Genomic DNA, 14,082 nt, shown 5'->3' with positions numbered 1-14,082 from the left:
TGAGGAGTGATAACACCAAAATATTTTACATACTTTGAAGCTGTGTTTTCTCGGTGATGGAAAAAAGGAGGAAAATGCCTCTGTAATGTTGATCCAACTAATGACCACTTAAGATTGACTCACTCACAGGCTGGGGAAGAGATAAAGGACCCAGCAAAGCATTGTTTGCCAACCTTAGCCATGTTAAGATGTGTGGACTTCAATTCCCAGAATACCCCAACTATTCTGGGAGTTGAAGTCCACACATCTTAACATGGCTAAGGTTGGCAATCACTGCATCAGAGAGACACAACAGAAAAGTGAATTGACTGCAATGTGTTTGCATCATGGTTTGACATAAAGGGAGAGTGAGTCTACATCATAACAAACAAGCAAATATAGACAATCCTCAACTTATTGCCACAACTGAGCCCAAAATTTATGTTGCTAAGCGAATTTTGGCCCATTTTACAACCTTTCTTGCCACAGTTGTTAAGTGAATCACTGCAGTGGTTCAGTTAATAATTCGGTTGTTCAGTGAATCAGGTTGCCCCATTGACTTTGCTTGTCAGAAGCTTGCAAAAGGGGATCACATGACCTCGGGATACAGCGACCGTCATTAATATGAATCAGTTGCCAAGTGTCTGAGTTTTGATCACGTGACCATAGGGATGCTTGCAGTGGTCGTAAGTGTGAAAAATGGTCATACGTCACTTTTTCAGTGGCATTATAACTTTGAACTAGCTGTTTTAGCTATAAGTCATACAAATAAAAAAACAAAATCCACTTTATAGTATTACACTTAAATCTAAGCTAAAGCTGCAATTTTATAAGAAAGAAGACAGAAAGAAAGAAAGAAAGAAAGAAAGAAAGAAAGAAAGAAAGAAAGAAAGAAAGAAAGAAAGAAAGAAAGATTTATGATGTTAAATTTATGTCATACACCATCCGTGTATACATCATGCGCCTCTTAAACTGCTTTTCTGTTTTTCTATCTTCTATTCAGAATTTCATACACCAGATCCCTTATAATACTCTCGATAACCAGTAAGCAAGCAGGTAGGAAATCCTTAGATTATGGTTGCCTAACCCAATTTCTGCAGTCAACTGCTTGCAGTTGTGTGATTCAGGATGTGCAAAATAATCGTGTTTTGGGAACTTCACTAATACCAAGCTAGTTTGAAAATTCTGTTTCATTTCCTCTTCTTCTAGCTTATTCTTATATTCGTTTCTTGCTTATTAAAAAAAAATGTTCATGAGTATAACAGAGGAACTCACCATGCTAAAAATGCGCAGGAAAATGGGATTGATTTTATGTTTTAATTCAGGGATCTCTTTCATACTTTCATGCTCTGCAGGTCCATTCATGATCTATCAGGTGAAAAACAAATAATTTGGCTATTTTCCTCCACTTTGTCTTTCCTTCTTTCTGTAGTTTTGCCTGCTGTAGAAGCTGGCATCTTTTGATTACCTTTTTTGGGCTCCAGAAGTAGTCAGGATCAGGCTCATTAATAGCTGCATGAGACATACAGGTATTCCTCAACTTACATCCATAATTGAGCCCAGTTTTTTTTGTTGCTAAGTGAGATAGTTAAGTGAATTTTGCCCAATTTTACAATCTTTCTTGCCACAGTTGTTAAGTGAATCACTGCAGTTCTTAAGTTAATCACAAGGTTGTTAAGTGAATCTGGCTTCCCCATTGACTTTGCTTATCCAAAGGTTGCTAAAAGGTGATCACATGACCCCAGGATACTGCAACTGTCATAAACATGAGCCAGTTGCCAAGCGGGTGAATTTTGATCACATGACCATGGAGCTGCTGCAACGTAAGTGTAGAAAACAGTCAAAAGTCACTTTTTTCAGTGCTCTTCTAACTGTGAACACTCACTAAATGTACTGTTGCCAAGGACTACCTGTATACCAGAGAATCATAGAGCTGTAGACTAAATTGGGAAATTGCAAAGTCATCCTGTTTTCAACCTTGGCAGCTTTCAGATGCGTGGACTTCAACTCCCAGAATTCCCCAGCCATTCATGGGAGTTGAAGTCCAAATTTCTGAAATGTGTGACCATGGTTCAGTCGCAAATATCCATAAATTCAGTTGCCGAGCCCCTAAAGAGGAAGAAATGACCATCAGAACTTCAAATCCAGGTCGTAAGTAATTCCAATGTGGATCTGTGAGAACTTCAGTCAGTCACTAAGCAACTAGTCATAAGTAGAGGACTACCTATATGAAAACCATAAGGCACACCATACACACACCAAGGCTCCAATATATAATTCCTTCAATAATAATTATTTAACCATAAAACATAGAATAACAGAGTTGGAAAGAATCTTGGAGATCTTCTTGTCCAGCCCTCCACTCAAGTAGGAGATCTTATACCAGGGGTAGGCCACCTTGGCTCTTTTATGACTGGTGGACTTCAACTCCCAGAATTCCTGAGCCAGCATGACTCAGCTTGGAAACCTCTCCCTTTCCCCTCAGCATGGCTGGCTCAGGAATTCTGGGAGTTGAAGTCCACCAGTCATAAAAGAGCCAAGGTGGCCTACCCCTGGTCTAGGCCTAGGCCGCTTTATGACTTATGGACTTCAACTCCCAGAATTCCTGAGCCAGCATGGCTCAGCTTGGAAACCTCTCCCTTTCCCCTCAGCATGGATGGCTCAGGAATTCTGGGAGTTGAAGTCCACGAGTCATAAAAGAGCCAAGGTGGCCTACCTCTGCCTTATACCATTTCAGAAAAATGGTTGTCCCGTCTCTTTTTGAAGGCCTCCAGTGATGGAGCACCCACAACCTCTGGAGGCAAGCTACTTCCTTGTTTGATCTCTCTCACCATTAGGAAATTGCTCTTCAATTCTAGGTTGCCTCTCTCCTTCGTTAGTTTCTATCCATTGTTTCTTGCTCTGCCTTCAGGTGCTTTGGAAACTAGTCTGACCCCCTCATCTTTGTAGGAGCCCTTTAAATATTGGATGATTGAGATTGTTACTGGAAATATTGGAACCACAGAGATTCCAACTCTCCAACTAAAACCATTGAGGAACAGGATGCTGGGTTGTCCTGATAGACCAGGATTGATATTACTGGAGCCCTGCTAAGCTCTGTGTCCAGAATGACACCCCAAACAGCCTACTGTAACCTTACGACAAACTAGGATTAGTTCACCTAGGCGTGGTTCCTCTCTAGACTACCTCGCAAGGCGGATAATCCATGACTGTGATGCTTTACAGCAAATGTCTGAATGATTCTTTCCAAGCAAGATCTTCTTGATGCTGATTTGTTGGTTCATAACCAATCAATCTATCATTTTAATACAATAGGATGAGATGCAAAGGATGGTTTTGGAAGACTTCTAATCTTGAGCTGATTCACACTCTTATTTGTTAGTTTTCCTAAGTAAGGCAGTACAAAAAAAATGATCAGCAACTTTCAAACATGCAAGAATAACAGGATAGCAGAATTGGAAGGGACCTTGGAGGTCTTCTAGTCCAACCTGCTGCTCAAGCAGGAGATCCTATACCATTCCAGACAACTGGCTGTTCAATCTCGTCTTAAAAACCTCCAGTGATGGAGCACCGACAGCTTCTGAAGGCAAGCCGTTCCTCTGATTAATTGTTCTCATAGTCAGGAAGTTTCTCCTTAGTTCTAGGTTGCTTCTCTCCTTGATTAGTTTCATCCATTGCTTCTTATCCTGGCTTCGGGTGCTCTGGGGAATAGGTTGATCCCCTCTCTCTTTGTGGAAGCCCCTCAAATATTGGAACACTGCTATTATGTCACTCCTCATCCTTCTTTTCAAATGAGCTAACTAGAGGAATCCAGTAAGTAATGCTAAACTAAGCATCTTTAGAGACCAGTACAGGGAGAGTTGTTCCTCCAAATTGCCCCCAAAGAATAGACATTGTTCATTCCAAGCTTTTGGCTGTAATGCCTCAATGTGAGCCAGACCTATAGTTTGCAAATGGCTCACTTAGTATAACTATTCACTGGATACTATGATTTCTATTTCTTCGGCTATCACGTAACATCAATAGAGCTAGAATAGAGGATATCTAAGCCTGTAGCACAGTGGTTCTCAACCTGTGGGTCAGGACCCATTTGGGGTCGAACGACCATTTCACGGGGGTCGCCAAACAAGGCTGTCCGCCATTTTTCCCCCTTTTCTTTGGACACGGCCCTGGCAACCGGTGATGTATAAGTGATTGGGGGTCACCACAACATGGGGAACTGTATTATGGGGTTGCAGCATTAGAAAGGTTGAGAACCACTGCTGTAGCAGAAGAGGTTTCTGAGAAAGGGGAGGTGTACATTCACAGGAACAGATGGCTAATGTCTGAATGCAGACAGTTATGTACTAAGAGAGTGCCCGCTCCATGCCATCTTTATCCCTGCTACCCATATCTGATGCCAATTAGATTAGACGATCTTTGTTACATTCTGGAATGTTTGAATAAGGCATTAAACACCAGAGTGCCACTTTTACTGTCTTTCAAATTAGACATCTCTTTACCCCACTCATTCACACAGTACAGGTAGTCCTCGCTTAATGCCGGATGCTTAATGACCGTTTGAAATTAAAATATATTTCAAAAAAGCTTCTTGCGACTCACCTTCAAAGTTACAGCTGCCCTGTGGTCATGTGACAGTCACGCCACCACAATTCACAATTGTGTTCTCCAGTAGAAAAAAATCACAAAAAAACCCACCCATTAGAGAGGCAGGATTCATTTAATGACCATGTGATTCACTTAACGACCATGGTGACTTGCTTTACAACAGCCATAAAAGCAGTAGAAACATCCAGGCCAGTCAACTAGTGCCTCAACTTACAACTGCAATGACTTACAAAATCCCAGTTCCACTGTGTTGCAAGTCAAGACCACTGGTAGAACTGATGGAGGAATTATCAGTGGTGTAGAATGCCGTGTGTGTGTGTGTGTGTGTGTGTGTGTGTGTGTGTGTGTGCGCGCGCGCGTGTGTGTCAGAGGTCTGGAATGAAGAGACCTCTTTTCAATATTAACCTAAGCTATTGCATGAGTTTGGAATTTCACACTAACAGGATGGGTGATGGTTGATCAGCATAATACTGATGCTGCAAACCCTGTTTCCTTAGAGATGGCAGACACTCAGCATGAAAGGACTACTGGTGCAGATGAGAAGAAAGCAGTGGAAGACCTGCCTCTTCCTCCTCCTCTTCCTCACCTCCAGGACTCTCCTGCTGCTCCAGGGACACCGGATTCCGGTTCTCTTCCTTTACCTCCACCTAAAGAATCCTTCTCCAAGTTCTACCAGCAACGCCAAGTAAATGAGTTGAAAAGACTTTACCGCCACATGCATCCTGAGCTCAGGAAAAACCTGGAAGAAGCCGTGTCAGAAGACCTGGCAGAAATGTTGAGTCCAGATGACCCGAATGAGCCAGTCATGGCGACTCCAGATGTGGTGGTTCCAGGCGAAGTTCAATCCATGCGTTGGATCTTTGAGAACTGGTCCCTGGACTCCATTGGGGAACGTCAAGCTGCTAAAAACCTGGCTGAGGACGAAGCCAACCCAAGTGGAGATGTAAAGAACAGGTCCATGAAGTTTGAAAGCCAGCCTTCTCATGGAGACGGGCTGCTCACTTCAGCCAAAGCATCGGAACTACAAGAAACTAAAGGAGACGTACATACTGCTCGGTGGTTATTTGAAACTCAACCTTTAGACTCTTTAAACAAAATGTACTTGGATGAGACAGATGTTCAAGAAACACTTCTGAAGGAGCCTGTTGAGAGAGGGAATGTGAAAGGAGCAGCACAACTTTTTGAAACTCATTCCTTAGAAGCTTTGGGTCACTGCAACTCTGTGGAGGAGGAGAACATCCTGCAGCTGAAGTCAGAAATTCAGGAACTCAAAGGCGGTGTCAAGAAAACCATCAAGCTTTTCCAGACTGAACCCATCTGTGCTCTCCAGGATAAGACAGGAAGCATTCATGAGATCAAGTCCATCTGTAGAGAAGAAACACAGACCAACTCAGTGAAGATAGCTCGGTGGCTGTTTGAAACCCAGCCATTGGACACTATCAACAAGGATACTTCCAAAGTGCAAGTTATTCGTGGAATATCTCTAGAGGAAACTGCCAAGGGAAATGTCAGTGGAACAAAATGGGTGTTTGAAACTCAACCTCTAGATGCCATAAGGGAATTCACAGTGTCCGAAGCCGATTTCAAAGCGTCTCCAGATCTAATCCAAGGAGCTGATGTTAGCAAACAGTGCCTACTTTTTGAGACTCAACCTCTTGACAGTCTGAAAGGTGAATTCTCCAGCAGCCCTCCAGCTAAGGAAGAAGTTATCAAAGGGGACGTGAAATCAACCCTCTGGTTATTTGAAACACAACCTATGGAAACCCTGAGGGATCATTTTGAAGTTGGACATTTAAAAAAAGTAGAGCTTTCAAAAGATGAGAAAGGAGCTGTGAAGCAAACAAAGCATCTTTTTGAGACCTGCCCTTTTGGAAGCATCTCAAAATCTCCAGATGAAGATTTCTGCACTGCACCTGTCCAGGAGGTAGAGAAAGGGGACGTGAAAGCATTCAAGAGCCTCTTTGAGACACTTCCTCTAGATAGCATCAGGCAAGTCAGCACTGAGGAGGTTACCAAGGAAGAAGAAGACATCCTTTCTGGGCAGGTGAGAAGCAATCATCTCCTGTTGGAATCAACACCTTTGTACGCCATTAAGGACAGCTTTGGCCACTTCCATCAGGTCACATCTGTAAGTAGAGACGAAGAAGTGACCAGTGGAGGTGTGAAGAACTACAAATGGATGTTTGAAACCAAACCTTTAGATGAGTTTGATGGGAGCATCCAAAAAGTGGATGTGATCAGGGGCATCACTAAGCAGGAGATCATGGCTGGAGATGTTCAGACAGCCAAATGGCTCTTTGAAACCCAACCCATTGATGTCATCCACAGCCAAGTCAACCAAGAAGAGCAGAACATTTCTGAGAAAAGGGAAGTTTCTCAAGGAGGAGATGTAAAGACTTGCCGGTGGTTGTTTGAGACACAGCCAATTGATGCCCTATGTGAGAAAGATGAGATGAAGGAGAACCAAGAAGACCCTGTGCCTCAAGCTGATGTCAAATCATATACATGGATGTTTGAAACTCAACCTCTGGATACCCTGAAAGGTCAAGAAGAACAACACTTACAGATCAGAAAGACCTCCCGCCAGGAGGAATTACAAGGGGTAGATGTGAAAACTGCCCGGCACCTCTTTGAAATGGAACCTCTTTCCAGTAATATCCCTGGAAATAGCCAGAAAATAATCAGGTGCTCCAGCCGGGTGGAGATACAGTCTGGAGAGGTGTCCAGAGTAAAAGAGTTCTTTGAAGCCAAACCTTTAGATACTGCAGCTAAACCATGGACAGTCATAAAAGAAAGCCCAGTAGATGGGAACATTGAACCTGGAGCTGTGCCCAAGTTCACCTGGCTTTTTGAAAACTGCCCCATGGACACCTTGAAGAGCAGTGCTGAGAGTCTCCAAGAGACAACTCTGGAAAAGAACATTCAAGGTGGAGATGTTGGGGGCAAAAGATTCATTTTTGAAACCTTCTCTCTCGATCAGATTCATGAAAAAGAGAATGAGGCACTAATCCAAAAAGTCCATGAAGAAACATCAGAAAAAGCCAATGTCAACTGTTGTATTATGCTGTTTGAGACCCAGCCCCTTTATGCTATTCAGGACAGAGATGGGGGATACCATGAAGTGACTTCGGTGAAGAAGGAAGAAGTCATAAAAGGTGATGTGAAAGGCGCCCGATGGCAATTTGAGACAAAACCATTGGATCAGATCAAGAAAGATGATGAGGTCTTTGTGATCCGAGCTGTAACGCAAGAAGATTTCAAGAAAGGAGATGTCCAATCAGCTAGGTGGAGATTTGAAACAGAGCCTCTTGATTCCATTGCTGAAGAAAAGAAGCCTACCTTGAAGAGTGTTGAGGACATACAGAAGGGAGATGTCCAATCGAACAAGCAACGTTTTGAGTCAGAACAACTCAGCCAAAAGAAGTACGTGAGGATGGTTAGCGTCAGTGATGTCCAGCAAGGGGATGTAAGGACATCCACCTGGCTTTTTGAAAATCAGCCCATGGATTCCTTGAAAGGAGACTCTGAAGGTGCCAGCAACTTGACCACAGTCCAGAGAGAAGATATCCATAAAGGAGATGTCAAACGCTGCACTTGGCTCTTTGAGACTCAACCAATGGACAGACTCAGAGATACAGAGGCTTCAATAAGCACAGAGTCCCTGAAAGGGATTCCTCAGGCCTGTGTAAAAAGCACTACATGGTTGTTTGAAAGTACCCCCTTGGATAAATTCAGCTCTCTTCAACGCGGCAGAGAAATAGAGGCGAAAGAGAGGACATCAACAGATACTTTGGAACTGTTGTTCTCCCATCAACTGATCCAAAAGAATGGCATCCTTATTGAAGCCAATAACATTGAGGGTATCAAGATGGCGACATATCAGCTTAGTAACCAGGAAGCCCCCCAAGTCCAAAAGGAAAAGATTGTAGAAGACAATTTGCATATGATCTTGTTGCAATTACTTCAGAATAGCAACTTGGAGGCCAGCGGGTTACTAGTGAGAGAAGAGGACAATGGAGCTATCAAAATTACTCCCATACAGCTGTTGGACACTAACAAAGCTGAAAAAAGCAAAGAGGACATGAGGAATGACATGGCAAGGAGTCTTCAAGAACTTCTTAACCAAGAGATCTCAGTTAAGAAAGGAATAGTTATGCAGGAGACCGACACAGGATCAACAAAGGTGATTATTTATTCTCTCCATCAGTGGGTGGCTGAACAGCATACATTTGTTAAAGGCGATGTAAAGTCAGTGATCGGGAATCTTCTGACTTCTTCACAAGAGCAGAGAACCACAGCAACCGTCAGACGAGAGGATAACGAGAAGGGGAACGTCCAATTGTACACTCGCTGCATCGAGAAGGGAGATCTTGACTACTTAAAGAACCTACAGAGGGACTCAGAAATAGAATCGCTAGTTTCTTCACAAGCAAAAGAAGAACCGCCAAAAATTGGGCAAGAGATCACAGCATCAACCCTGGTGCAGAACAAGGAAGATGTGGTGACAGCAGATGTGATCCAAGGGAATCACAAGTCTGCTGAGCAAGCATTCTTGTGGAAGACCCAAGAAGATGCATCAGAAAGAGAAACCCCCAATGCAAATAATCAAAGTTACACTCCCTGTCATTTGGTACACTGTGGGACCCCATCACCATCCAAAGAAAACATAGTTCCTCCACCTGTCACATTGCCATTCCAGCTGGTGGAAGGAGCCCAAAATAGTGGCCAAAGAACACCAGGACAACAAATAATTCTGGTAGATGGAAAGGAAAGAACATCCGTACAAGTGGCAGATCAGAAGATGGTTGAAGTTCTCCACGGTTTTAAGGCAGGAGAAATCAACTCAACAACAGTTCAATCCCCAACACAGGTTCCTGGGAACGATTTTCAAGCTGCAATGCACAGCCTAAGGAAAGCTACAGCAGAAGCCAAAACTCTGCAGCAGCAAGTGCAAAGTAAGCTGCAAAAGATGACCGACAACATGCAACTGTGCGGCACCCAACCCTGCGCAGCAACGTTGCAAAGCACAATACCTAAAGAAGGCTGTGAGGCTAGCAAGCAACAGCCAGGTAGCAATGTGTCCTCTTCAAGAAGGCAGGAGGCATTCCAGCCTGGTGTCAGTCTGTCTCAGAAGAGCCCGGCATCCTTACCCCTAAAGGTCAGTGACCCTGAGGACGGACAGGGAGGGACAAAGCCTACTGGGGCCCATCAAGTTGGCCAAGTGTTACCTAGGGCAGATCTTAGTATTAAGGATGGCCTTTACGCAGCCAAGCCCGTGAAGTCCTATGTAAATCCATTCCTTGAATCAGACTACCAAGAGCACTCCGTTCCTGAAGAACGTGAGGAAGACGTTATAATCAGAGGGGATGTAAAGACAGCTATCAGAGCCCTGCAGAATGCTGCCACTGAGCAGAGACAAGTTGAGAAAGAGGACGTGGTCTGCGGCAACTTAAAAGCCGCACTCAAGTCTCTGGAGAAGTCTAATGTTAATGTGTCCCAAGGGGATTTTAAAGCAGCCATGATATACAGGAATGCAGGGCAATCTCATTCCATGGGTAAAAAGAAACAGGAGGTTGAATGTGTTAGTGACCAGACAGTTACTGTAGCCCCTGCAGGCTCCCGAGATGTTAATGACTTTCCTCCTCCTCCTCCTCCTCCTCCTCCTCCTCCTCCTCCTCCTCCTCCAGCTTCACTGATGAGACCGGATGTCCATGCAGCCTCATCCCAACCAAGACAGGCTGAAGGTCGTTGCTGTTCCCCATCCATGCAGCCATGTGACCTCAAAACTCCCTTGTCTTCCCCAACCAAAACTAGTCATCAGAGACCTTCAGAGAAACCACAACTGCCACCCAAGCCTGATGTGATCGCCCCACCAAGGAAAAAGCCTGTGATCCCCCCAAAACCAGAATTCCTTTTGAAGGAGGGACCCCTCCACCCTGCTGGTGGCAACAGAGGGCAACTAGGAAAGACACCTCGGCTTCCTTCTCCTTCCAAGTCTCCCACCTTGATTGAACAGAACAAGCCATGTGGAGCTGAGATTTGGGGACAATCGGAATGTAAAGAGGATTCAGCTACATGTCCTTCACACGCAGTGACCAATGTTGAGGACATCAGTGTTGAGAAGAAGTCAATAAAAGATATCACAAAGTTGCCTCTGCAGGATGAAGAAGATAAATCTAAGGCAAGGAAAGAGAAGAGAGCCAGAGTGGACTTGACTGGCCACAGCTCTTCATTAGAGGCAATAAAAACTGGATTGGATAATTCTCAAGAAGGGAATTGTTATCTAGCCAAAGACTTTCAAGAGATCCAGGAGACATCTCAAGAAGAAAAGAGAGGTGCCTTATCTGAGAAGCAAGATCCTCTCACACCTTTTGAATGCCAAATGAATCTTCCTAACCTAGAAGTTCACAGGAAGCCATATTTGTCTGCCAAATGCCATGCCAATGTTCTGAGGAAAGGAACAGTCATGACACAGGTCATATCATCCAAGTCAGGAACAACAAGCATGGAATCACAGACAGACAGGCCAGCATCTGCTCTTTTGGTGTCCTCAGATTTAGAAGGCAAACAGGTTTTAACAAGACCTCAGATTGCAAACAGTGGTAGCTCAAGAGATCCAGAAATAAAGAATGACTGGGATACAGAGAAGGGAAATCTGGTAGTGGTCATGAGGGAAAAGGTTGGCAAAGAAACTGAAGAAGAACGTCGCAAGAGATTATCCGTCCATAAAGAGGAGATCATGAAAGGAAACGTCAAGGAAGCCATGGAGATATTTGAAAACTTAAGGAAACAGGAAGCTCTAGAAGAAATCTTAACTCAAGTGAAGGAGTTTGAAGAGGAGACCTCAAAGGTGGATGTCAAAGCCTTGAGAAATCTCTTTGAGAATGTGCCCGATTGGGTGGTAGATGAAAAGCCACAGCAGACAAAACAGCCCAAAGTAGAGAAAGCTGAACAGTTGAAGGAACTTAGAGAAGATTTAGAGAGTGTATCATCGGTGGAGTTAGCTTTTGAAGATCTGGAGCGAGCCAGTGCTGAAATTGTTCATTTGAAGGAGCAGACCCTAAGTAGACTCCTGGATATTGAAGATGCCATTAAGAAAGCTCTATTTTCCATTTCTAGTCTCAAGTCTGAATCAGACATAGCTGGACTTTCAGGTCTTCTGAAGGAATCACTTGAAAATTCTCAAAGTCTTGCAGCGGGGAACAACATCCGCAAAATCAGTATTATATCCAGCAAAGCCAAACAAGAAAAAGGGACATGGGAAGGAGAGAAGGTGGCTGATCAGCACAAGGTACCCAAATTCTCCCTTGAACTTCCGCATGTGATTCAGCCACGATCAAGTTCTCCTTCTTCTCCGTCCTACATCTCCATTCAATCTGCTGCACGGAAAAGTACAGAATCACCCCAAATTGTGCCTTTAGTTTCACCTCACCCCATGGAAGCGGCCACTGAAAGAGAGACATTCTCTCCCAATCTTTTCAGCTCCTTGCCAAGTAAACCAATGAGATCCGATCCCTACAGCAGGACTGTCAGTGAAGGGAATCAGGAGGTCATCCAAATTAAAACAGGAGGAAGTTTGATTAAACAGCAACAGCTCAGCAGTCCTGGACATTTGGCTCAACAGCTGAACACTAATGGCACCAAGGAAAAGGATACAGTCCAAGGGGGAGCTTCTTCTGATTACAACTCCAAGACTTCTTTAAGTGCTTTAAGTCCCTCCAATCCTAGGAGACAGAAGAGTATTCTAGAATTGCAAACAAGCCATGATGGATCCAAACTCTATGGGGCTACCCGGACAGTGACTGAGCAATATGAGGAGGTAGATGAATTTGGAAACAAAATCATCACATCGTCCACAACCGTCACCAAACAGTCAGAGACTCAGACTTCCTCCACTTGTGATATGGTGTCTTGCCCAACTAGATATGAAGTGACAGCTTCTCCGATACTTCGTCGATATCTCAACAGCCCAGCCAATTTCCCTTCAGGTGATGGTCACCAAGAAACAGGGGTGGTCTTTGTTACCTTTAGCAACTCCAAGCCAGTGAAGAAATAAGCAAACGTCCTTGAACTGAGCTGTTGAGGTCAACAAGGTCATTGAGGTTGACCATTTAGCATTCAACCACTTTGATTGGATTTAAAAAGGACTCTGCTGATTGAAACCCATAAGCAATGTTCTTATTCTTGTGGCCATTGCTCTTTTTTAAAGAAAGAATGGAAAAAACTCTTTGCCCTCCAAATAATAGTCTTAATGTTGGGCATGAGTCTAAGATGTTCCTTCAAAGCTAAAAAAGCTGAAGATTAAAAGGACTTCCAACTCAACAGAAATCCAAGTTTCTAGTTCCAGAGAGAGAGAAAAGAAAAAGACCAAACTAAAAAATAAAATACATAGATGGCTGCTTTCAAAACCATCTTTCACAGCTGAAGATGTTTGCCTTAGATATTCATCTCATCAGTGACAAATTATGGTCCTCAAATAGCAATTCAACCTTTTGAAGGTTGATTTTTTTTTAATGCGTGTCTTTAGGTCAGTCTCAATTCCTAGCAACTGCCTGAATTAGTTCCTGAATTTTCCCCAGCAACATTTTTGGAAGTGGTTTGCCATTGCCCCTTTCCCAGGGCTGAGAGAGAGTGACTGGCCCAAGATCACCCAGCTGACTTTGTGCCTGAGGTGGAACTAGAACTCACGATATCCTGGTTTCTAGCCTTGTGCCTCAACTGTTACACCAAACTGGCTGTCCTTTTGAGAAATATACTAATTTTCTGGCCCTTTTTGCTATTAGCCTGACAATTTGCTTCTCTGTTTTTCTTTTTTGTACTTCAAGAGAAATTTCCCAAATTCTTTCTCTGATAGAGATACATCACAAAATGAGTGTGGGGAATACTCCCCAAATGGAAGTAGAGAGTTTATCCCTTTTATTACACTTTTCATTGGGCAGATTTGTTAGCACTATTTATCAAGAGTTACATATTAGAGAAAATTACAGAATTTTAAGAATTTTCTTCACTGCAGTCCCCGCTGATGAAAAACGGGGAACATATTTTCTAGTTAAACAAGGAAAGCAGTTAAACATATTGATAATGATTTTATTAGCCTCTTTTTTATTTTAGGATTGTAATTTATTGATTGTTACTATGTATTTTACTCTAGAGCCTCTTGCAACCACCTTTAAGTCAATTATATAAATTTTATTATGCCTTTTTTGTATATTCTCAACCAAACATTTTAGATATCCTGTGGGTTTTTTTTTTAACCTGCATATAAAAGATAAACAATGACTTCTGAAAAATAGTTTGTGGCTTGTTTTTCTTGCATTGATTATTTGCTTTATTTTGGCTGAAAGGGCTCAAATTCCTCTGAATTCTCACTTTCTCTTCATGAGTTGGTTCAGACTGATAACAACACTTCTTGGATAAAAGATGGCTGAGTATACCCATTCAAAGCCAATAGTTAATAGCAAAAACAACAATTATAATACTTAGTCCCATCACCCA

At 43.2% G+C, this 14,082-nt stretch overlaps 1 protein-coding gene across 3 annotated transcripts in view; it reads left to right on the top strand.

The window, feature by feature from the left end:
- The window catches only part of LOC120319629 (xin actin-binding repeat-containing protein 1-like), a 36,881-nt gene extending 23,004 nt beyond the window's left edge, over positions 1 to 13,877 (top strand). The window contains exons 3-5 of one of the 3 annotated variants that reach the window (XM_039368703.1): positions 983 to 1,035; positions 5,085 to 9,745; positions 10,275 to 10,418. In XM_039368703.1, the coding sequence (XP_039224637.1) occupies positions 5,087 to 9,745; positions 10,275 to 10,283 (4,668 nt within the window). In that variant the 5' untranslated portion in view covers positions 983 to 1,035; positions 5,085 to 5,086 and the 3' untranslated portion in view covers positions 10,284 to 10,418. Of the gene's footprint in view, positions 1 to 982; positions 1,036 to 5,084 lie in introns of all 3 variants that reach the window. The other 2 variants (XM_039368700.1, XM_039368701.1) reach the window with 2 other exon arrangements.
- The last annotated feature ends 205 nt before the right edge of the window (positions 13,878 to 14,082 follow it).

This window comes from Crotalus tigris, unplaced genomic scaffold (assembly GCF_016545835.1).
Source record: "Crotalus tigris isolate CLP2741 ecotype Arizona unplaced genomic scaffold, ASM1654583v1 scf7180000020906.486998, whole genome shotgun sequence".
NCBI classification, from domain to species: Eukaryota; Metazoa; Chordata; class Lepidosauria; order Squamata; family Viperidae; genus Crotalus; species Crotalus tigris.
The sequence above is the reverse complement of the archived record's forward strand: the minus strand, read 5'-3'. Positions and strand labels throughout refer to the sequence as shown.